The sequence below is a fragment of the Carex rostrata genome, chromosome 4 (genome assembly GCF_964058835.1).
Source record: "Carex rostrata chromosome 4, lpCarRost1.2, whole genome shotgun sequence".
Classification (NCBI taxonomy): domain Eukaryota; kingdom Viridiplantae; phylum Streptophyta; class Magnoliopsida; order Poales; family Cyperaceae; genus Carex; species Carex rostrata.
In genome coordinates, this window is record NC_135921.1 from 6,786,456 (window position 1) to 6,809,316 (window position 22,861).

The window sequence follows — 22,861 nt, forward strand, 5'->3', positions numbered from 1 at the left end:
TGAATGTTTCTAATTTACTGCTGATAGTAATGTACAATTAAGATGCTACAATATTATCACAAAGTAAAGAATAATTTAAAAATAAATTTAAGGTAAATAGTCGCTTTCACTAGGCCTACACTACATATATAAAATCTTGAAGCAACATGTAATACATTTCGTTTATATATTTCATTTTCATCTTAATTAAAATCCTTTTACTATCTCTATCCAAAGAATCGTGGGAGCGTGTAACACGCTAGTATTGGCCTATTGGCTGATAGGTGATATTATCTCGAAATTTTTATTAATAGCAAAGCAAAAAACAAAAAAAACAACAAAAAAAAAAAAAAAAACACACACACACACACCTTTGGGAGATTTTCACATTTACCCAGGCCGCATAGTTAATCTGCAGCTCAATTATTGGGGGGGAGGGGAGGCGTAGATTGGCTTAGAGGTCTTCAAAACTTAAATATATTCAATATTACTATACATTTTTTGTCCTTTTGGGGAGCTCTAAGTCAATATATGGTCCTCCATAAATGAATCGCAAATTGGCTGTGCAGCCCGAATAAATATAAAAATCTCCAAAATCTAAGATTTTGGTTTATCTTTTTTTCTTTTCTTTTTTTGCTACAAATAAAAGTTTCGGTGATATTTCAGTAAGATCGATCCTTGATATTTATATATAAAACAGTATATGCAAATTTGTAGTGCACATATTTGGTCCATATGTTCGTTATTTAAGTCTAAATAGTCAATTTGAATCTTTTAATATAGGGAAAATTGATTATTTGTCACTCCAAAACTTTTAAATTGTAAAAATGTTATCCCAAAATTTGAAATTGTAAAAATGCCACTTCAAACTTCATTAATTTGTAATTTTATCACTTCAAATAATTAATGACTAAAATACCCTCCTTTTTCTCCTCTTCTTCTTCTCCTGCTATGGCTAATAGTGAATGCAAATACATCTTATCATCTTATCTATTCATTATTCTCAATTTTTCATGGAGGTTTATCTTAGGAGTCTTTGTATGCACCGTTAAACTAAGAAATGACAAGTAAACTCAGAAGCAAAAAGTTTGAGTTGTCCCCATCTGTCAGTTCCTCTGCTCAGTTGCATTGATGTACACACCGGATAATAGCTGCTGATTTGAAGCTAGTGGTTTTGATCCTCAATTCTAAATAGTGATAAACAGCTCTTATTCGGGTTGTACCATGCAGCATTGTAGAGGATCCATATTAAGTAGTCCAGGATCAAATCTGTAGTCGCAATCTCACTCACTATCAGCCATGGCAAGAGAAGAAGAGAAGGATGGTATTTTAGTCATTAATTATTTGGAGTGGCAAAATTATAAATTAATAAAGTTTGGAGTGGTATTTTTGTAATTTCAAATTTTAGAATGACATTTTTACAATTTGAAGGTTTTGGAGTGACAAATAACTAATTTTTCCTTTATTATAATCTTTATGTAAAAATAATAAAATATACTTAGATATTAAATTTTATATTTTTTTTAGATAGGTAGAAACTAGAAAATTAGCAAATCTAAAGATTTTGAACCTCTTAAAATAGCGATTTCCTACATAATTAAAAGAATAGTAAATAATTTTCAAAAAATGAAAATTTGATCAGTAAGTATATTTTTTTTATGGAAATCATGCATGTTAAACAGTTCATATCGATTATTTGAATTTTAAAACAGAGATGTAGTTCTATAAGTTGGACCAATGTGTGCATCACAAAGTATCTTAGCCTCAAGCTTTATATATTATGCAGACACTTGATATTATTATATTTCGTAATGATCGTTAATATGACTCAATTTTCCTATTAGAAGGACTGCCTTATGGGAGCTGTCAAGAATGGGTCAATTGGCCACTGTCAAGAGTTTAAAAAAAAAAAAGAATGTGTCAATTGGTACTTATTCTTTTATTTAATTTCGCTTTTTTAAGATTAGACGTGACACTGTCTGTGTGTGTGTATTTCATAATTATCCAATTAAAAAAGGTTTCATGACTCATCATCGATCAATAAGTTTTAAACCAAGTAGTGTTTAAAACTGGTGGGGTTCAAGCTGATTTTTGTGAGATTTATTGTTTCAAACTTTTTTATAATATCACTCTTCTAAAAGCTGGTTTATGTTATCATGGTCTTGGTTTCTAAAATTTGGTGCTATTAGAAAAGATGTTAATTTGTAGATTTTCTTAATATTAAAATGAGAATCGAATATATTTTTCTTTCTTATCCTAAGTACGAATGCTGAATTTTGATAATTTGTGGATTTAACTATAATATTATAATCTTTAAATATTTTGGAAATGAATGTAATCAAAGATATCTACTATTGGTATCCTTTTCTTCATCTTTTTCTATTACCTTTGTCTGAAAAAATAAGTTTTATTTGTCATATTTTAACAAAATAATACCTTTATATTTGTATCAGTAACTTTTTTATAGAGGTAATTAAAATTCAATATGTTTCAAATAATACTATACAACTCCCATACTTTAAATAATACTAGATTACAACAAAATTATGGCAATTAAATTAGTACTTCAGTAATTTATGTTGTTAACTCCAATTTGAAAATTTCATTATTTCCGTCCCTGCAGTTCTCAATTTCTCATACATGTCCCATGCCACATTTTAGAACACACAACATATTAACACAGAGAATCACCTACTCTATACAAGAAGTCAAACCTAAGAGCTCTATTTTGTCTTATGTGAATCATTTAAGGAAAATTGCACCGATCTAGAATTCGCCTCTGGATTAGCCCACTGATACTGTTACCTGTCCAAAATTTCAGACCAATAAATTTATCTACCTAATCATCCTTACCCAATCTACTGCCCCAACACGGCAACACGCTTCATGCTCTTTTGCATCTATATCCATCAATTTTTTCATAATTTAAAACAAGCATGCAGCATGTCCACTGTTTTATAATTAGTAAAAGGTACAAGTTTCCCAAAGTGCCCCTTGAGCAATGTGCTGGATGTAACAAGTTCATGGTCAATTTGGTCATTTCTATAGTCAACGGCCTGGTTACCTATATAATCAAACATTTGGCATATTTCTATGTACTAAGGGAAAAAGGGTTTATATAAAGAAAACCCAAATTCCTTAGCCTTCACAAAATTGCATCCATAATTTTAAGAGAAGAGATGAAGTTTCTAAAACTGTTACCATGGGCTAGGACATCTGCCCAGCTGGATCCAGCGGTGACGACGGCACGTACCAGTCCAGTTGTACCTGCCATGGCATGTACCGAATCAGCCGTACCGGTACATACAGAAACCATGGCAGTATGGAGTGACATGGCAGAGAAGAAGCGGAGGAGATCTTCGGGTCACGGCAAGACATGGAGGCCGTCTTTGGATGCGATATCGGAGAACGCCACACTGAGAGCCACACCTGCTATGGCCGCAGGAAAGGAGAGAGAGGGGAAGAGCAGGGGCAAAAAGGCCAAGGCAAAAGCAAGAGTTACGATCTATAGGGGTTGTGATGATTTAAGGTTAGTCTCAAAAAATTCTTCCTTTTTTTTATTAAATCTAAATCTTGTCTTTTTCTTAAAGGTTTAATTTGCTATGCAACGGAAACGAAACTGTGAATAGAAGAGCTTAATAAACAGTGAATTAAACGCTTCTAGATTTTTAAGTTCTTTTTCCAGGTCTCCTTGTATTGGCCATGGCTTTTTCAATGAAAGGTTGTGAAAATTTGATGTTATTTCATGAGTAAAACTATGATATTTTCAACTTCAAAAACTATAGAATTGACTTCAACCGATGAATTCAAATCGTTGAAAACCGATCTACTTCACAAATAATATATTTAAAAGTAAATTTTATAGATGTTTGAATTAATTTAGTACAAAAATTTAATGGTACAAAAATAATAAATAATAAATGCATTAAAATTAACATAAACTTTCTTTCTTTTTTACCACTTGATTTTATATTAAATCAATTTGAATCTATTAAATTAGTTTCAAATAACGTTGAAACTAATCTACTTCACAAGTAATGCGTTTATATACAAATTTTACTCGTTATTCCATTATATTGTAAAACGAATATCGTATTGGTGTTATACTACTTTTTAGAAAACTGTATTGTTAAAAACTGAAAAAATAATTTATAATTGTAGAACATCATAATTTAGAATGTAATCTATATTTATGCACATCATATACATGGAAAAATGATGAAATTTAATACAACAGTATTGTATTTAAGTGTGAGCTAATTATTGTTTGTTATAATGTGCAGGCATTTTGGATCGGCTGCAATGATGCCATCGTTTTCTCCTCCAGCTTTTTTATTTTAGTCGACAGACCTCTTTTTTTTTCTTTTTATTATTTTGGTATGTTTCTTTCCTGTTGAAATTAACAGTAGAAACCGATTTTGTACACATTTCTCTCTTCTACCATTTTTTGTTTCTTTTAATGGTTGACAATACATAACGCCTTTCTCCTCCTCCCACTCTTAGGAGTTCGATCCTCTGCATTACCTCAACCTTTGAGCTTGAATCCGGACTAATCCAGTCCAAGTTTGTAATGCATAACGAACGGATCAAATTCAAACTTAACAATGAGATACCTGAGGCGATGGTATATGAATTCCCGCTCTCAGTCTGTATTTCCGATTTTAGGGTCACATTTAAGGCTGCACAAAATGTTCGTAGTTTGTGATTCGATTTGAGTTTGATTTGAAAAAAGTTCGCAATTAATTTGATTCGAAATTAGTTCATTCTAAAACAAATCAAACAAGTTCAATTCGAATCTTATTCAAATCAAATTCAAATTAGGTATAATTCAAAATTGATTCGCAAATTATTTAGGTTTGAATCTCAAATAATAAAACTAATGGATTCAACCATCAATCTTTAATAATGCAGGAACCGAACTTATATCAGAGCTCAAAATTGTTAATATAATGATAGCTTATAATAGATAAATGTTTCAATAGCGTAACAAATTAACAATGTAATAAGTTCTATTTGATTAGGTACATGCCATGATTTTAATCAATTCAGCAGCGTAAAAGGTAAGGGAATCTTGAGCCGACCCATAATCCATCAGTGTGAATCCGTGAAAGGCAAAAGAAAACTGTGTGAATTTTGTTTCAATGCATAAACTACCGGTATAACTAGAGCTGCTAAAAAATTTTGTATGACATAATTCGATTGACTTCGATTCAAAAAATTTGTATTTCACAATTAATTCGATTCAAAATTAGTTTGTTCTGAAACAAACAAACCAATTCGGTTTGAATCTTATTCAAACTCAAACTATGATAAGTTCAATTCGGTTTGATTCGTTTGCAGCCCTACCTTCACATTAATCACTAAAAAAAAGGTGCGTGATGTATCATTATCATCACTAGAGCGCCTAAAAAAATACATGAATCTGAATCGCATGACGATTATTTTCTGTAGCAAAATAAGTACGGAATTTCCAATTCAACGGCGTACACATATTTTCTCATAAAGAATGTAGTGAATGGGTATATTTGACTAAAATGACGGAAGATATCTTGAGATAAAATAACATAAATTCTAAGTAAAGAAAAATTAGTCTCTACTATTATGAAAAGAATCAGCCGTCTGTGTAGACTCATCGACAAGCAAATCAATGACTAATTCTCTTTACCCAAAGGGCCAAAACTATACTTGGCAGCCGTTCTCAAAAAGAAAACAAAAATTCATTACCCAAAACAACAACTCCAGGGTTAAACAAAATAAACAGAAAGTGGATCATGCACAGACACAGTTGCACACAAAGCAACGCCAGTGTGAAACGGGTATCCAGGAATTCACATCAACTAAGGTAGCAGAATATTTATGTTTAGACCCAGACAATCCGATCAAAATCCGCACAAATATTAAAGGGGTTAAAGGGGCCCTGTGAATTCCACCTCAGGCCAGATTGGCCTGGATTCTATCGAATGGTCCAGTTCTAAACAGAAATATTATGTTACCTCAGAGGATATAGACTCGATATCCAAAAGTGTCAAATCAAGATCAAGATGCACCAAATGAAAGTTATCAAACAATTATTGAAAGTAAACTAAATCAATCATTTATGACGGTGCTAATCATTATGATGTCAGTTCAACAATAAAAATTAAAGATACAAATCAAAGGGCTTCTTCACATGCTTTACCTCAATTAATTTGATCACATGATGCATCCATCATAATTGTCTACATTCACTATCATGTCCTACATACCATTCTAGTCCCTACAATTTTGACAAACTACAGAGGAAGCATTGTTCATTCAACTGGTACTGACAGTGGGACCCAGAAGACAGGTACTCTTGTAACCTCCCTGACAATGATGTTTCTTTAGCCTTTTCACTGTCGGAGTTTCACATTTCTCAACTCTACAACTGCAATACTAAACAAATGAGGGAGCAATATAAAATCCACTATAGAAAAACCATATTTTTAAAGAAGTTCCAACCCTCCCACCCCATCAATTTAACTTTTTCCATTTTCTTTTTTATGTTCATTAAAAAAAATCGTAAAAGAGATTCAGATTCTTGAAAGAACATTTGTATTTCTACCAATCAATCAGTAGCCATTAATCTGCTGATGTGGTGGAGGGCCCTTGTACAGCTCCCTCTCGCCCCCCAGAAGCCGCGAGAACACAACTGGGTTCGTGTTTCTAGTAACCAAATCCCGCTTCCCATCTGAGACCCGTTTGGAGAAGGCTTCGGCAAGCTCCAGTGCAGTTGCACCCTTACCAGGCCGGAAATCACTAACATCCTCCTGCTTTATTGGCTCTGGTTTGCGCCAAGTGTCAGGTTCAGGACGAGGTGGTTGCTGATGCTGGTTGTGATGTGGGGTCCTCTTGTTACCAGTGCCGTTGTGTGTGTCATCTCGCCAAGTAGATTTCTGTGTGTCAGGTTGGTGCTGATGCCTGGAGTGGTGCTCTTTTTGGTTGGTGTGAGGGTTTCGAATGTTCCTTTGTTGCAACTGATAATTTTCAGGCCGGTTGCTGATAGGTTTGGTCAAGATTGGTTCAGATTTTGAGTCTAGCTTTGCCGAACTGCTATTAGGCCTACTCAAAAAAAAAAAAAAAAAATAATAAGTTGGTTGGAGAATAATAGAGATGTTAAAAGTACCATTTTAAACAAATACACCTGGGACACAGGACCTGGGACCCGGAACCATTTACTGCTCACAATCCCAATAATGGTCGTAAGTGACTCAGATACCTATTTGACGGCATGTTTTTGTCAATATCGTCAGAAGCAAGGTCTACCCCGCGGTCCTTCAAAACCTATTGAAGATCAAAGATGACCATAATTAGATATAATCATAAAATAATATATAGTACATTTATTTCTCTAGTAAAAAGGCACACAAAAAAATTCCCACACGCAAAAGAGAGAGAGAGAGAGAGAGATATAGTACAAGTTCTCGTGGTCGAGCGCCTCCAAACACAGATGGCCTGCGCACAAGAAAATTAAAAATAAATAATATTCAAGTATAGTGCACCTTGTCTACAAGACAAGGTCTTAAGCTTTCTTGATAATAATTAATTAAACCAAACCTTGTTAATTTTTAACTGAACACTTTATGATATTATTTAGTTAAGACATGTTTTCAGGCATTTCTATGAATGACTATAATTTATAAACTGTAACTAATTCGATCATTTCAACTTCTTTATGGGGGAAGATAAATCATAGTGTTCTATATTGAAAAATAAATCGCAGTTATAAAATGCAGCTACACAAACTAAAAGCGAAGCGATTGAAGAAATTAGAAAATGCACCTACACAGACTATAGTTGACCGTTATAGCCGACTGCTAAAGCCTCTCGTGCACCTATTAGATGTCTGCTATGCTACATGAGTTACTTTCTCTTTTTTTCTTTTTTTTCAAATTTCTAAAGCATGATACATATTGCATTAATATGTTATACAATTTCATTAAATTAAATTTGGATTGATCCATAACAACAGATAATGAATATTAGTTAAACTTTAAACCCTTTAATAATTTTCTAAAGTTATTAAACTCCTCTTGCATCTTACATTGACTCATCTTTGCAATTGTCACACATGCTCTTAAAGTTATTTTTTCTCATACCTCTATTCCATATGCCTAGAATGCTAATTTTTAGAGTAATGAACAAATATAAAATTTGAGGCTTGCCAATCAACTTTATCACTTCCTTAAGATACTTATACCTTAAATCAACAACATACCAGTAATTGTTTTTAAATTACTGGGGGCACATCAATAGCCACTATAATTATGAACTAACACTATTCAATCAGTAATTAATTTTCAGTTTAAAACAAAACATAAGTATATTTTAACGAGTAAAAAGGTTAAATACTCATCGTGTATCTAATTTGTATTATGTTTTCATCATATTGTACAGTAACTCCAGCCATAATTGATAAAGAATAGAACCAACTTTATCTGCCACATAATTTTTAAATGCAAGTTTTGTATTAAGAAAATGAGATTTGTTACATATATATTATACAACTTATATTTTCAATAATATTAAAAATATAAATTTAAATTGAACAACTTTATAGTAGTGCTGTAGAAAACAAAATGCGCTTGATAGACGGACAGAATATTGTTCAGCAATTAATATGCAACCAAAAAATAAAAATTTTGGGGACAATTATGTGTTCCTGTTAATTCTTATAAGAGTGATTCTGGTAATATGCATAGCACATATTGGCCCGTGCTATGGATTCAAATCTTCAGTTTGAAAGTCCTAACGGTCGATCCAAACCGTCCAACATGGTCTCCATATTAATATCTACTTGTAAACTAAATTTTACATTTTTTAGAATTTATTTACTACTTTCTTAGAAAATCACTGTATCTGAAAATTCTGGACTATCCAAAAACAGTGATTTTCTACCCATCTAAGAAAATAGTAAATAAATTCTAAAAAAATGTAAATTTTAGTTTACAAGCACATATTCATATGAAGATCATGTTGAACAGTTCGTATTAACCGTTGGAATTTTGAAAACATAAATATTGATCCATAGTACGGACCAATCCGCGCACTCACTCTTCTTATAACAACAACCAAGCCTTTAGTCCCAAACTCTTCTTATAATATAAATAATTTGTTGGATGATAAAGTACATTTATCTAATTTAGTAAGAAGTACTTGTTACAATTTCATTATAGTTTTATGCAGAGAATAACGACAACATATGGAAGTAATAATAAAATTTGGTTTTTAGTAAAGTTTTAATCTTGAGCTCTTATATATGAACACAATTAAAATATCTACATATATTAGATCTAGTTATATTCAAAATATACCTCTAACATTAGAACATAACTATTCAGAGTTTTCATCTTGAGCTGTTGTATATGTACACAATTAAAATATGGATATATATTAGATCTAGTTATATTCAAAATATACCTCTAACATTAACTAGTAAATTCTACTACTCTTACCTTCCATTCCAAATTCCTAACATAGAACAATTTGTGAACTTTCTGCACCCCCCCCCCCCCCCCCCCACCCACCCACACAATTTACTTCTACCTCAATTCATACATAGATGGTGTGAACTTTGCCACATGTTGTAATAATGGGGTTACCGTATTAACAAAATATGCTAAAAACATTTATTATCAGATCCTATTGCATGACTTGCAATTGCTCTTACCTCTCCTTTTCTCCTGTCTCTTCAGATTGACCTCCAGTAGGCTGAGAACGTGGCTTCAGATTCAATCGTGGCCGTTCAATTGGCTGCCCCCCTGAGTCAACCATAGCATTCCCTCCTTTGTTTGCTTTGTCATTTTCATTTTCAGTCATCTCATACATATCATTCCCAACTGGTACAGTAGTACTTGAATACATCTCAGAACCCTGAATTATAAACCATGGACCATTAGTTTGCTAAAATCTACACCATAAACTGTAATTACTATTGGAATGTTTTCTAAAACCCTAAATAGGCCTCGCACAAGATTTTGGTTCAAATTTGCATTATATTAGTTAAACACAACAATAGAAAAACAGAGTTCTTTCAAAATGTTACCGCTTTGTCCTCAGTTACTGTAATCTCTTGGTTCTCAATTGGTTTAGTCCTTGGCAAGAGTTTGAGCCGTGGCCTCTCAACTCCTTTCTGACCAGTGGGGCCATCAACAACTCTCCCTTCATGTGATGCTGGCCGTTCAATCTCTTTTACCACAGAATCAACAGCTAATCCTACCTTATCTTTCCGGTCCATTAACCCAACAGACCTCGGTCTCTCCTCCCAGTTGTTATAATTCTGTCTCCTATTGGATCCAAACCCAGACATCTCTTCGGACCCAGATCCAGACCCAGATCTAACTCTTCTCATCTCCGGCGGTCCAACTGGTGACCTAACTCGATTCTCACCAATGACTCCAGTACGTGCAACTGGCCTCTGTTTTGGATCCTCAAAAGAAGATCCAAGAATACGGGTTCGCTCAGGCAAGTTCAACTCAGACCCTAATCCAACCCGGTTGACCTGAGGTTCAGCAGATACACACCTAACCTGGTTCTCTCCAATAACACCTGTATGCTGGACCTGTCTTTGATCAGATCCAATTCCAGAAAACTGCACATCTCCATTTCCAGATACAACAGTACTAGTTTGTGACAGTACTGGGTTTTGCTCAACTGGATACCTAATTCTATTCTCAAACCCTGGAGCATGTGAATCTCCCAAACCAAATCCAATGGCACCTGTTGGTCTGATCTCTGAATCACCGACAGGAGGGACCAGTTGATCAGACCTAGAACTGGAATGCCACCGACCTGATATGACTTTCTCCACTGCACTTGCCTGAGCAACCCTACTAGGAGACCAAGCTGTAACGCCAGCACCAGAACCAGTAGAAGTCAAACCTGTGGCGGGATTTGACTGCTCCTTTCTCTGGGCCCATGCGCCAGTTGCCACAGGCATGGCTGCAGAAACCCGTGGTGGTGCATCAAAAGGTGTGCGCTCATCTTCATCAAAGTGGCGGCCGATTACTCGAGGTGGGGCAGGAAGGGGCGAGATGGCAGCTGCAGAGGCTGATATGTGGCGTGTACGCTCTGATCTGGCTGACATGGCAGTCGGCCGTTCCTGAGATGGCTTCACCAAGCTGAGAAACAAGTACAAAAAAGTAAATAAAAGGAAAAGAAATAACACAGACTTAAAAGAGCTTTAGCACTGATTCATTTTCAATTTTTAAAGCAATACCAAACCATTATAGCAAGGTGCATCGGTTAATCTACCATAGACAAAAAGAATCCAAAAAGGAGATTCTTGATCTAATCTAAGTTCGTTGTTTATTTAGAAAAACAAAAGAGAAATGAAAATTGAGAGTTAGGGTTTAGTACACGCCGGGAGCGGAGGGCAAAGGGAGATCGGAGGGGATCGAACCGCCATGGAAATCCTTGAGAGTCATCGTGGTGGCCGATTTCTTCTTCGACATTCTTGATTCTCCCTCCCCTAATTAAGCCCTCACCGAATTTGTGCAATTTTACGCGATTTTTGGTTTGATCTTTCTTCCTTGCTTGTACTGTTTTTGTAGAGAGAGTGTTTGGTATATTTATCCTTGTAAAAATTCTCTCTAAATTTGGTCTCTGTACCTTGTACCTTGTACCACTCTCTCGCTCCCCCCTTGTCTCAATTCATATCACCTAAGGTACCTCGTTTTCTAGGTTTGAATCCAGTCCGTTAGTTATATACTGGCACAAATGTTAAGGGACCCCTGTATTACAGATCAGTACCAGATTGGCCCCGATTCTGATCGGACGGTCCTGATTGAAACTCAAGATGGTGAGGTAATGCAGAGGATTCGGACCCCCCCCTTGTCTAAGATTCGGCGAGAAGAGGAGAGAAGGAGAGACGGTGGAATCAAAATTTCCAGTGTTTATTTATAAGACGATAATTATGTAGCGAGTCGAATCAGAAGACTGCGACAGTTCATTACACAAAATCTCGGACGATTGTGGTTGAAAGGGTTTGGAGTATGTTGACCACATAAGGTGCTCCTGGTGTATATGACAGGTGGGTCAGTGGGGTCGTAGAAAATTGGGCCTTGAACAGGGAACAACAATACTAGTCTTTGATGTCAAAAAAGGCCTGGATTATTGGGCTGAGGATGTGAAATGAAATTTTTTTTTTCCTATTTAGAAGCTTTTTACACTACAAAATGCGGGATTACAGGCTTGTAGAATACTACCTCTCCTCTAAATGTTAATATTGTTACAAGGGAAGACTAAGACTTGGCTAAAACGAAACAAATATCTCAACTGGATCATGATATAAAGTACAGGGCTGATTTGCACATAACGGGTGAGGTGAATGATGCCCTATAGGCGTCGAATTATCGAGTCCGGTACCTGACCTGGTAAAATGAGATTCGAACCATTTATTTTAATCTGACACGAATCTTAAAGATCTCCATACATCTAACATCTAATGTAGACTGTAGACCCCCAAAAAATTGCTCAGTCAGAAACTCAGAATTAAAGAATTAACTTAGCACTTGTGGTACTTGAGGGGATACTCTTCCTCGTACTACTTGCTTCACTAGGTGAGCTATGCTCACCGGAAAGTACATGTCAAAAAATTCAATCTAAATTTGATCCTCAACAAACACCATAAATCAACATGCGTGCCCAACCCTGAATTATTTTATTATTATAACAAGGATTCACAAAGTATGAGATTATAGAGGAAAGCTAACTAAAATGTTCTAAAGCGAGCATGATAGAGAATATCAGCAAGCTTTTTCACATGATTTGCAGATCCCAGCAGAAATGTATATATTATACAAGTTTGGGTTGATCGGTAAATGGATCAGAAGCGCCACCTCTTTTAACCCGGACCTTGTTACCGTCAAAATATAGGTACTTCCACTTTGACAAATATTTATCTAGAAGCCCCTTTACTTTCTCCGGTTCATCTGATTTCGCCAATGCCCTTGCAATTCTCCAGGTCGTGTCTCCGTCCGGATGTATGCCAAATTCTTCCATGTCAGCAAATACCTAAAAATTCAAATGTCACCAAAAATCGATAAGTTGCATCTAAATTTAATAACATTTATTCACAAAATGTAGGTCAGAAGTTTTCTGCTGTTATTCACAAAAATTTAAGGAAATTTCTTGCTGAGGTGAATCTATCAACAAGTTATTTGCTGAATACATGATAATATTGAATTAAAGAAATAACGAGCAAATCCTTAAACTCCTAAATTAGATGCAAAATAATGCTTAGCGGGTAACTTGATTTTGTCTTTGGTTCAGACAACCCAGTTTTGTACTCGCTTTTTCTCTCCATTCTCTTTATGCGAATTGCAAATATTTTAGTAAAACCATTAGGGGCTCCAGAAAATTAACATAGAGAAAAGTCTGGTTTTGACCTCTAAATCCCCTGAACAATTTTTTGATTCAAACTGCCCCCTAAACTATTTTTTTAGTCCTTCCATCACAGTATATTAGCTCTGTTAGTTATTTCTCTAAAGCTGCTCACATTCATTTCTTCTTCTCTCTCATTCGTTTTTTTTTTTTTTTTTGTGTGTGGTCTTCTCCTCTTTGCTGAAATGAAATTTCTTTCAGCTGGCAAGTAGAAAATCACTTGATCTAAAAATTCTGGTTCATTCAAAAGTAGTGATTTTGTACCCAAAAAAAATAGTAAAAAAATTCTAAAAAATATAAAATTTGGTCTTTTAGTACATTTTCATATGGAGGTCATGTTGAATAGTTCAGATCGACTATTTTGATTTTAAAAATAGAGATACTGATCCATGCTTTGCAAAGTACCATAGCCTCACTCCATAACTATTGCTTGATTGAGGCTCTCTTGTGGATACTGTAAATTTTACAAGGACAGAACGGTAAAATATACCTCTAAAACTTTATTGGGAAGATGGTGATGGTCATATATGGAGATCATGCGTGAAAACAATTTTTTCGGTGTAGAACGGTTGTGATCCTCGACTATTTTACTATAAATAAACTCAGCCTCATCTACTCTTCCTTCCATGTTAAATGCTACCAGTAATGTATCATATGTCGACCATGTCAGCACCTGCCCCTTGCTTAATAGCCACTTGCAAACCTAGACAGAAAAAATATGTTTACAGAAATATGGATAAGATGAATTATATGTTTACAAAATTTTGAAACACCTAAAAGATACTGGACTTGCAGCAAGTAACATCTTGTGCTTGTAAAACCCGGGACAAAATTACTACTTATTGCTTATCATAATGCGATCATGTATGCATCATGCTATGGGTACCATACTGGTACACAACGTACCAGTATGTGTGATCTTTGTGCTAAGATCATATTGAGACTTTCAATCCGTACCTGAATTATGCGGAACCAGTGACTGGTTTTTCTCAACATACGTAGAGATTTAGCAATGGCTATAACTGGAAACTCAGTATCAAATGCTACCCACTTGTCCAGAGCACCCCAAAACACCTCTTGTTCATTTGGTAATGTTGTAACCTACAAATAGAAAATTGCAACAAAAAGGCCATAAGAAATTCCACTATAAATGAGAAAATATCAGTATAAACTAAAATGCCTCTTTTGAAGTCTAATTTGGGTTTGATTCGAGTACCATTGCAAAAATGAGGCTCAATTGAGACGATGAAATTGTTATGCATACAATCTAAATATGGAATATGATGTTTTGAGTTGTTCTTATTTTGTTACTTCTCTTCTTGCTCCTTTTTGTATGAACTTGTTTTTCATATAATAAAAATAAGTTAGGGCCTTTGAGTTTGACCCCTCTCTTATCATTCAAAAAAGAAATAATAAAGGACAGCAATCACTTACAATTCGAACAAGATTGGATGCTTTTCGAAAAGACTGACATGGATCTCTCTTCTTCCACAAATGGTGTTGCTTTGTAGCTGGTTTCCTCATTACTCTACCAATTTCAAAACAACATAAAAGCAAAAGATTCAATTGGTAAGATTAAAACAGTAGTAATAAACGTATAATTGAAAACTGGAGAAAATTTTGTTTCCTTACAAGGACTTATCAGTGTTCTTTGTGCGACGCATTCTCGCAACCTGATAGCACAAATCAAAGCATCAGATACAGCACTCTTATCAAACAAAAGGCATATTCGGCAATTGTGAAAAAAAAAGGGCATAGAGTGGAATAGAGGTTCCGCCAAACAAGAAAAGATTTGAGCGGAATTGTGAAATTGGATTTGAACTTTTGCAGTTAAAACCCTGCTTTTTACATCTGGTCCCTTCTCTATTCCTCAATGAGCTAATTCTCTGTTCCATGAAAATGGTGAAATAGAGTAATTGGCTCATTTATCAATATTCTTCCACTTTTCCATCCTCAACCGAACACGATCGGAATTGTGAGAATTAATTGAAGCCTATTCCAAATTCCACTCCTCCTCACTTTTCCACTATTCCATGCATTTGCCGAACGGAACCAAAAATAAAAAAAGAACAGATATCATTACACTTGGATGGATTCGTTATCCAGTGCTGTGCTGTATACGATGCAGCACCAATAGGACGGCTGATTTTGTTTTAAGATTCTGGAGAAATCCCCACTATAAGCATCTAAGGGCCGAATTCCTCGCGCTGCACCGTGCAGCGCCGGAGAGGATTCAAAAAAGATGGGGACAAATGAAAAGTAAACTTACAACGATAGTTCGAGATGAAGAAGAAGATGCGGTGGTGTGATCAGAAAGAAAGATTCGTGGGCGTGATTGAAATCTGAGTTCCGCCATGGTCAGAGAGAGAGAGAGTGAGAGGCGGAGAGAACGAGGAGGGAGGCAGAAGGTTTTTATTCCATTTCAGATTTCAGATCAGATGATATCCGTTGACAGAATTTACACCTGACAAGTGACATTTTCTTATCAGTCCCTCCAAAGATGGGAAATTAAATCTGAGGCTAGCATACACCTTGTGTTTAAGTAAGGGTGTAAGTGCTTGTGATATTTTTTTATTTGTGTATCCAATCTGTATTGCATTCGATAAGACCGGTTATAAATGAGAAAAAAAATTTATGTTAGCTTATTGAATATGAATATGAATATGAATATGAATATGGAAAGATTTTTTTTTTGGTAAATTTTGTTGGAGAACACTGAATTTTGTCATTTGTCACAAATTAGTCACTGAAATTTGATTTGTCTTTTTTAGTTACTCAATTTTGTTATTTGTCTTAATCAAGTTACTCTATATTTTTTCATTCAAAATTTTAACTCTATATTTTTTCATTCAAAATTTTAACGAAATATTCCCATTATGTCCAAAATATTAACGGAATATACTCATTCCGTCTAAAATACTAACGGAATAAGTATATTATGTTATTATTTTAGACGAAAAAGTATTGAGTAACTTAAATTGGAACAAATGACAAAGTTGAGTGACTAAAAAGTGACAAATCAAACTTAAGTGATCAATTCGTGACAAATGACTAAAGACTATTTCATATCCATTACCTTATAGAATAGTTATAAAAATAAAATTATATATATAAATATATAATTATATGGGATTATGTAAGATATGATATAAATTTATTCAGAGTCCAAGTATATAAGATATAACTATAAATTCGTTTTTCTTTATTGTTGTTGCCTTAAAAAATATTTTATTAGAAACACAAATAGTAGCACACTCTTTTAATGAATTTACCCAATCGTATAATATTCGATTTTCGATGGATATGAGTAAAAAAAATTGGTAACTTATCAGATATGATATAGGGCTAGGTAAAGATTTTTTTTATGAGAAAAGGTTTTGGTCCACAGACCTTTGTTCACAGTCTGTCCACAACCTTATTCACTTTCATTTAACTATTTTTAACTGACTTGGTCCCCACGTTCCAACGGAAATTTAAAATCTTTCCAGATTTGCGTATTTAAATATTTCTTCCCGATCGTCTCTTTTCTTTTTTAATCTCATTTTCAAAAAACTTCCTATTAGATTATTTTCCTTCCTGATCAGATCAGATCATCTCAATCGGGCACGGGACCACTGATCGGAGTTCTCTCTCTGCCTGTCTCGCTAACCCCTTTATCTCTCTACAGATGACACCGATCTCTTTCAAGCAAGGTCCCAGCGGTGCCAAACGTAAGGTTTTCTCCAACGTACTGTATACAAGGCGTTCTTCCATGATGAACTCTCTCATCAAGATATCGATAATCAAAGGAGAAATTGTAAAGGTTGCTTTGACGGTGCTAATCAGACCATCGCCGCACCAGGTAACTCTGAATGCTTTGTACGATTTCTTATTTGATTCGTAAATCCTAGGATGCCTTATGCGAACAAATAATTGACAGATGCATATCCTATTTTGATTCGTAGGGATGCCTTTTGTGAATAAATAATTAAAGATAACTTTGAATGCTCTGTATGATATCCTATTTAATTCATAAATCTTATGGATGCCTTTTGTGCATGAATGAATTTTGTTTTTATCATACTTGTGATAAATATTTTAATCAATATTTTTTAGATCTGTTTAAGTAATTAATACTCGTGCTTTTATCGGTTATTAACAATTAGGTGTTGTTCGTTTTTTTATTCTTTGTGCTTTGAAAATTTGAATTACGTTTTTTATAAGATTTGTTATTTAAGTTACAGCATTGAATGATGAATTTTACAAAATTGGTGCAAGTCAAATGACAATTTTTCTTTATGTTTGAAAATTGTAATTAGTTTTTATTAGATTTTTTTACATAAGTTACAGCTTTGAATTAGAAATTTTACAGGATTGGCGCAAGTCAGTTTTACATGATATATCTTGTGATTTTTTAAATGTTATGTATATCATTTTCTATTATAGATGGGTTTGGTTTACGGTATAGGTGACACATTTTACATTGTATATATAATGTTTTCATATGCACTTTATATTATTTGTTATGAGATGTATATGTTACATTTTATATTAAGTAATTTATAATATATAAGATATACTAATACAGTGTTATAAAATATATTTTGATGTACATCATTATATATTTTTTGTTTGTGTCTAACATTCTATATTATTGATTTTCACAGTTTTGCCCCCAATGGATTTTGATTTGAATGAAGATTTGGCAAGTGGTAATTCTACTGTGAATGATGTTGTAGAAATTAGGGTTGTAGAAATTATGGTTTGTGTTGAACAGATGTTGTGTGTGGTGAATATTATGGTTTTGTTGAACAGATGATGGATGTATGTATAGATTTAGAAATTTTACAGTATACATGGAATTGATTTATATTTTAGATTTAGAAATTTTACAGTATTGATTCTTTGTAGGTTTTATGTTTTGTTTTTGTAGTTTAAGCTGAAATTTTGTATTTTTTATATTTTATTTTATCCTTTATATGCTTATTTTACATTATTAAAATTTTATAGTTTTTACGTTTTGTTTTCACAGTTTAAATTCACAATTTTACAGTATTGAAAATTTATAATTTTTAAATTGTATTTAATATTGTTGTTCTAGCAATAATCATTTTAGTCTATTTGACTAATTTGCAAAAACATACAATTATTGAATTTTACGATTTCTTCTATTTTAGAATTATGCAGGTTCAAGTCAAATGGAATTGCAATATGGAATACTTGAACTGAAGAAATCATGAAGACTTATCAAGAATGTAAATTGTAAAATCTAAACTTGGTAAAGTGTTTTTGATGTTGTTTCAACAGGATAAAAACGTTGGTAACGTTTGTAAAACGTTATAACGATTATACCTTAAGAAAACGCTGTGAAACAACTCGATCAAAGTAAAAAAAAGTCAAAAAACGGTGCTGTAACGTTTTAAAACGTTGGTAACGTTTTAAAACGTTGGTAACGTTTTAATTAATTTCCAAACTTCAGAAATTCCTGATTTTGATCAAGTTTTTTACAGTGCAAAACGTTATGTAACGTTTTATAAACGTTGTAACGTTTTATAAACGTTTGTGTAACGTTTTGGTGCAGCTCTCGGACTTTTGAAGGCTCATAAAACGTTACCAACGTTTCTGGAAAACGTTGTAACGTTTTAGCTCAATCAGCTCATTTTTGAGCTGTCACTATAAATAGACCAAAGGGATCACTTTCAAATCTAACCTAGCCGTCCCTAAACTTCAAAAGAGGCGATTTTCTGAGAGCTTGGTTCCACCATTGTTGATTGAGCTTAAAACTTCAATATCTCTCAATCAATCTCAAACAACCTCAAATCCACTTCACTAATCTCTAATTAGATTAGGTTAGAGTGATCTATTGAGTGTTTCTCTTGTTCTTGAGTAGCTCGTGTGACTTCCCTTGGTTGTAAGGGCTCGCCGGCGCTCATCTCTCGTTGGCCGTGACTTCCCGTTTTGTAAGGGCTCACGGTTCACAATTGTAATCCTTTCATATTGGGTAATAGAAAGGCGCACCTAGAAAGAGGTTGCGACGCCCCGGAGACGTAGGCCATTGTTTTGCCGAACTCCGTTATCATCCCGCGTGTCAATTTCTCTAAACTCATCTCTTTTACTTTCAATTGCAATTTATTTTCAGTTTTTGTTCAATTAGAGGTGCCCCTTAGTGTAACAAAGTGGTATCAGAGCAAGTTGCTCAAATTAAGACTCACTTAGTTTGAGTTAGATCAACTTGGGAAATGACACCTTATAGATGTGTGAGAGAACCCCCAATTTTCGGTAATACAACCAACAATTTTAGTCATTGGAAAAATCTTATGATTCAATTTTTTAAAACCAATGAGGTTTGGGACATTGTAGAAAATGGATATGTACCGAAAATTGATGACAATAATAATGTGACCGCCACATCCAAACTTGAAAAGCAAATTAATCTAATTGCAATAAATTATATAATTAATTCGGTTAGTGAATCTATCTCATCATTAATTAATGATTCGTGTAGTGCCCATGAAATATGGGAGGATCTAACCAATCGATTTGAAGTAAATGCCCAGATTAAAATGAGTAAGACAAAGATGGATGAACAAGATCTCAATCTTGCGTTGACGGCAAATGTAGATGAAGGTCCCTCGGCAATTGATGTGGACTCAATTATTGCAAGCAAGAACATCACCGACGAGACCACTATCGAATATCTCATAGACCTTGTGAAATCAAGGAACATCAAGAAGGGCGATGATGGAATCGAAGCCTCAACTAGCTCCGCTAATGAGGTACATTTAAATTGGGGTCTTGATGGTATTGAGTCCGAAGATGAATTGACCGATGAGGAAGAAGGTGGTGAAGAATACAATGGTACCATTGATGAGACCGAAAATAACTTGTACACCAATCGGTTAGAAATCAATGAGTCAAGCATTTTCAAAAATGAGAGTATATCATGCTATGATGATGAATCAAAATTACAATCTCTCCTTGATGAGTCCAATAGAATTTTGGTTGAAAAGGAATGTATTATTCAAAAATTGATTGCTAAAAATGACATGTTAGAATGCGAAGTTAGGAATTTAAAAACATCGCACATAGGTGAAATAGGCATATTAAAGGTTAAAGTTCAAACCTTAGAGACCGAAAATAGGGCATTAAGGTCTCCTAGTGAATCTTCAAATGTCACTAGTCTAGATCCTTATTATGTGAGTAATTTGATACATGATCAATCTTATCATAAAATAGATAGAGTTGGTCTTGGATTTGAGAAGGATAAATCCTCATTTAAATCCAATCACATAAAATGCCCAAAAGAAAAAGGGGAACATTCTCAAACTTCAAGTATTCCAAATGCCAAACTTAAGTTTAATTGTGAGCAATACTCAACTTATCAATTCTTTACCAAAAAGGGTTTAACTCCCTTGAACAAGGAGTCATCCAAATTGAAGTCTTCTCATGCCTCAAATGCTAAACAAGATAAAAAGTCACCAAATTATGCATTTAGGTATAAGTACAATAAAAGAAATTTCAAGAACAAAAATACTTTTCAAAATAGTGATAAGAACATGTTTAATCCAAAGGGGTCAAACAAAACTTATTTCAAAGGACCCGATGGATGGTTTTATGAACTTAAAAATAAAAATGCTTTACAAAACCAAACTCAAAGAAATGGTGTAGCTAGAGATGTTCCCCAACATCATAATCGATTTGATTTCAACAAAACTAAGAGTGTCACATCTAAAGTTGCAAATAGGTCTCATGATAGTCGTAGGTGTAGCATGCATGAAATTAAGCATCAATATCAATCCGCTTTCAAGCAAGGTTCTATTGCTCAAAAGCCATCAATTACATTTTGTAATTATTGTTGCAAAATTGGTCATACCTCCTTAGAGTGTAGGTTTAGGAATGGAGACAACAACTCAAATGTTGTTTGGGTTCCTAAAGATAAACTAGCTTAGATTCATACATAATCTCCCCTAATTTATTCAATTTGCCAAAAATCAAGGGGGAGATTAAACAACGTATGTGTTAGTTACTAACTCAACAATAACTAATATATACTATTGTAGGAGTGATTGATTGCATCTCATAAACAAAATGTTTGGATCATTGATAGTTGTTGTTACACACAAATATTATGCGCAATCTAAACTCTGCATAATTATGAAATTCGCTTCCGCTACATACCAATTATGTGTGACAACACTAGTGCCATAAAACTAAGCAAAATAAAAATATTTGTGTTAGCTATGACTCATACATATCGACACCAAAAACCAAATTGTCAATATTTTCACGAAATCTTTGAATTGTTGAGTCTCATGAATTGTGAACTTGTTAAGGGTTTGAATGCAAAAATGTTAATTGCTTGAATTGCTATATCTTAGTTAATTTGGTATTTGTTGTTAGTATGAGATGTATGAATTATTTGAATTGTGTGAATTGATAACTTGTCAAGGGTTAAATTGCAAAATTGTTGAATGAGTAGAATTGTGTATCTTAGAATCTTGACAAGTTGTGTGATATATTGATATGCATTGAATTGATTTGTCGATTGATAATCATTGCTTTAAAATTGCGACATTTAAATAGATTTGTAAAATGTTTGACATGAAGTATTAGAGTAATTCCTCAATTTTATCTCATTTGTGAATTATCGGTATCATATTACTAAATTGAGGGGGAGTGCATATTTTGAGGGGGAGCACTCTTAATTTGTGCTAATTTTTCTCCCTTTCGTCGATTTCCAAAAGGGGGAGAAATTGCTAAACGTGCAAAAATTCTCATTTATGCACTTACTCGCATTGTATGTTTTTGCAAATCGTCAAAAGGGGGAGATTGTTGTTCTAGCAATAATCATTTTAGTCTATTTGACTAATTTGCAAAAACATACAATTATTGAATTTTACGATTTCTTCTATTTTAGAATTATGCAGGTTCAAGTCAAATGGAATTGCAATATGGAATACTTGAACTGAAGAAATCATGAAGACTTATCAAGAATGTAAATTGTAAAATCTAAACTTGGTAAAGTGTTTTTGATGTTGTTTCAACAGGATAAAAACGTTGGTAACGTTTGTAAAACGTTATAACGATTATACCTTAAGAAAACGCTGTGAAACAACTCGATCAAAGTCAAAAAAAGTCAAAAAACGGTGCTGTAACGTTTTAAAACGTTGGTAACGTTTTCTGAACGTTTTAAAACGTTGGTAACGTTTTAAAACGTTGGTAACGTTTTAATTAATTTCCAAACTTCAGAAATTCCTGATTTTGATCAAGTTTTTTACAGTGCAAAACGTTATGTAACGTTTTATAAACGTTGTAACGTTTTATAAACGTTTGTGTAACGTTTTGGTGCAGCTCTCGGACTTTTGAAGGCTCATAAAACGTTACCAACGTTTCTGGAAAACGTTGTAACGTTTTAGCTCAATCAGCTCATTTTTGAGCTGCCACTATAAATAGACCAAAGGGATCACTTTCAAATCTAACCTAGCCGTCCCTAAACTTCAAA

At 33.9% G+C, this 22,861-nt stretch overlaps 3 protein-coding genes across 5 annotated transcripts; 1 reads left to right on the forward strand and 2 right to left on the reverse strand.

Moving 5' to 3' along the window:
- Window positions 1-2,752: 2,752 nt before the first annotated feature.
- Window positions 2,753-4,404, forward strand: LOC144552910 (uncharacterized). Its single transcript, XM_078300939.1, has 2 exons — window positions 2,753-3,508; window positions 4,263-4,404. Exons 1-2 carry the CDS (start codon window positions 3,159-3,161, stop codon window positions 4,318-4,320), a joined length of 408 nt encoding a protein of 135 aa, XP_078157065.1. The 5' UTR covers window positions 2,753-3,158; the 3' UTR covers window positions 4,321-4,404.
- Window positions 4,405-6,050: 1,646 nt separating this feature from the next.
- LOC144552912 (eukaryotic translation initiation factor-like protein) lies at window positions 6,051-11,669 on the reverse strand. 3 transcript variants are annotated; one of them, XM_078300944.1, is made up of 7 exons: window positions 11,356-11,653; window positions 10,043-11,117; window positions 9,668-9,870; window positions 7,416-7,452; window positions 7,217-7,281; window positions 6,563-7,059; window positions 6,051-6,385 (listed from the first exon to the last, which is right to left on the reverse strand). In XM_078300944.1, exons 1-6 carry the CDS (start codon window positions 11,448-11,450, stop codon window positions 6,570-6,572), a joined length of 1,965 nt encoding a protein of 654 aa, XP_078157070.1. In that variant the 5' UTR covers window positions 11,451-11,653; the 3' UTR covers window positions 6,051-6,385; window positions 6,563-6,569. The 3 variants fall into 3 exon arrangements, with proteins under 3 accessions (XP_078157070.1, XP_078157068.1, XP_078157067.1); XM_078300942.1 differs by having other exon boundaries at window positions 6,051-6,393; XM_078300941.1 differs by having other exon boundaries at window positions 6,051-7,059; window positions 11,356-11,669.
- Window positions 11,670-12,626: 957 nt separating this feature from the next.
- Window positions 12,627-15,819, reverse strand: LOC144552914 (pentatricopeptide repeat-containing protein At4g18975, chloroplastic-like). Its single transcript, XM_078300945.1, has 6 exons — window positions 15,650-15,819; window positions 15,013-15,053; window positions 14,815-14,908; window positions 14,338-14,481; window positions 13,871-14,083; window positions 12,627-13,011 (listed from the first exon to the last, which is right to left on the reverse strand). The coding sequence occupies exons 1-6, from the start codon at window positions 15,734-15,736 to the stop codon at window positions 12,793-12,795; spliced, it is 798 nt and encodes a 265-aa protein (XP_078157071.1). The 5' UTR covers window positions 15,737-15,819; the 3' UTR covers window positions 12,627-12,792.
- Window positions 15,820-22,861: the final 7,042 nt, after the last annotated feature.

What these genes read in the sequence shown, in the direction of transcription:
- LOC144552910 (XM_078300939.1), top strand. Translation starts at nt 3,159, where the DNA reads ATGAAGTTTCTAAAACTGTTACCATGGGCTAGGACATCTGCCCAGCTG. An exon ending in AGGGGTTGTGATGATTTAAG is followed by an intron (nt 3,509 to 4,262) that starts GTTAGTCTCAAA and finishes TATAATGTGCAG; the next exon opens with GCATTTTGGATCGGCTGCAA.
- LOC144552912 (XM_078300941.1), bottom strand. Translation starts at nt 11,450, where the DNA reads ATGTCGAAGAAGAAATCGGCCACCACGATGACTCTCAAGGATTTCCAT. An exon ending in CAGTAACTGAGGACAAAGCG is followed by an intron (nt 9,871 to 10,042) that starts GTAACATTTTGA and finishes TTTATAATTCAG; the next exon opens with GGTTCTGAGATGTATTCAAG. An exon ending in GCGCTCGACCACGAGAACTT is followed by an intron (nt 7,282 to 7,415) that starts GTACTATATCTC and finishes GATCTTCAATAG; the next exon opens with GTTTTGAAGGACCGCGGGGT.
- LOC144552914 (XM_078300945.1), bottom strand. Translation starts at nt 15,736, where the DNA reads ATGGCGGAACTCAGATTTCAATCACGCCCACGAATCTTTCTTTCTGAT. An exon ending in CTTCATCTCGAACTATCGTT is followed by an intron (nt 15,054 to 15,649) that starts GTAAGTTTACTT and finishes TTGTGCTATCAG; the next exon opens with GTTGCGAGAATGCGTCGCAC. An exon ending in ACTGGTTCCGCATAATTCAG is followed by an intron (nt 14,084 to 14,337) that starts GTACGGATTGAA and finishes TTTTCTGTCTAG; the next exon opens with GTTTGCAAGTGGCTATTAAG.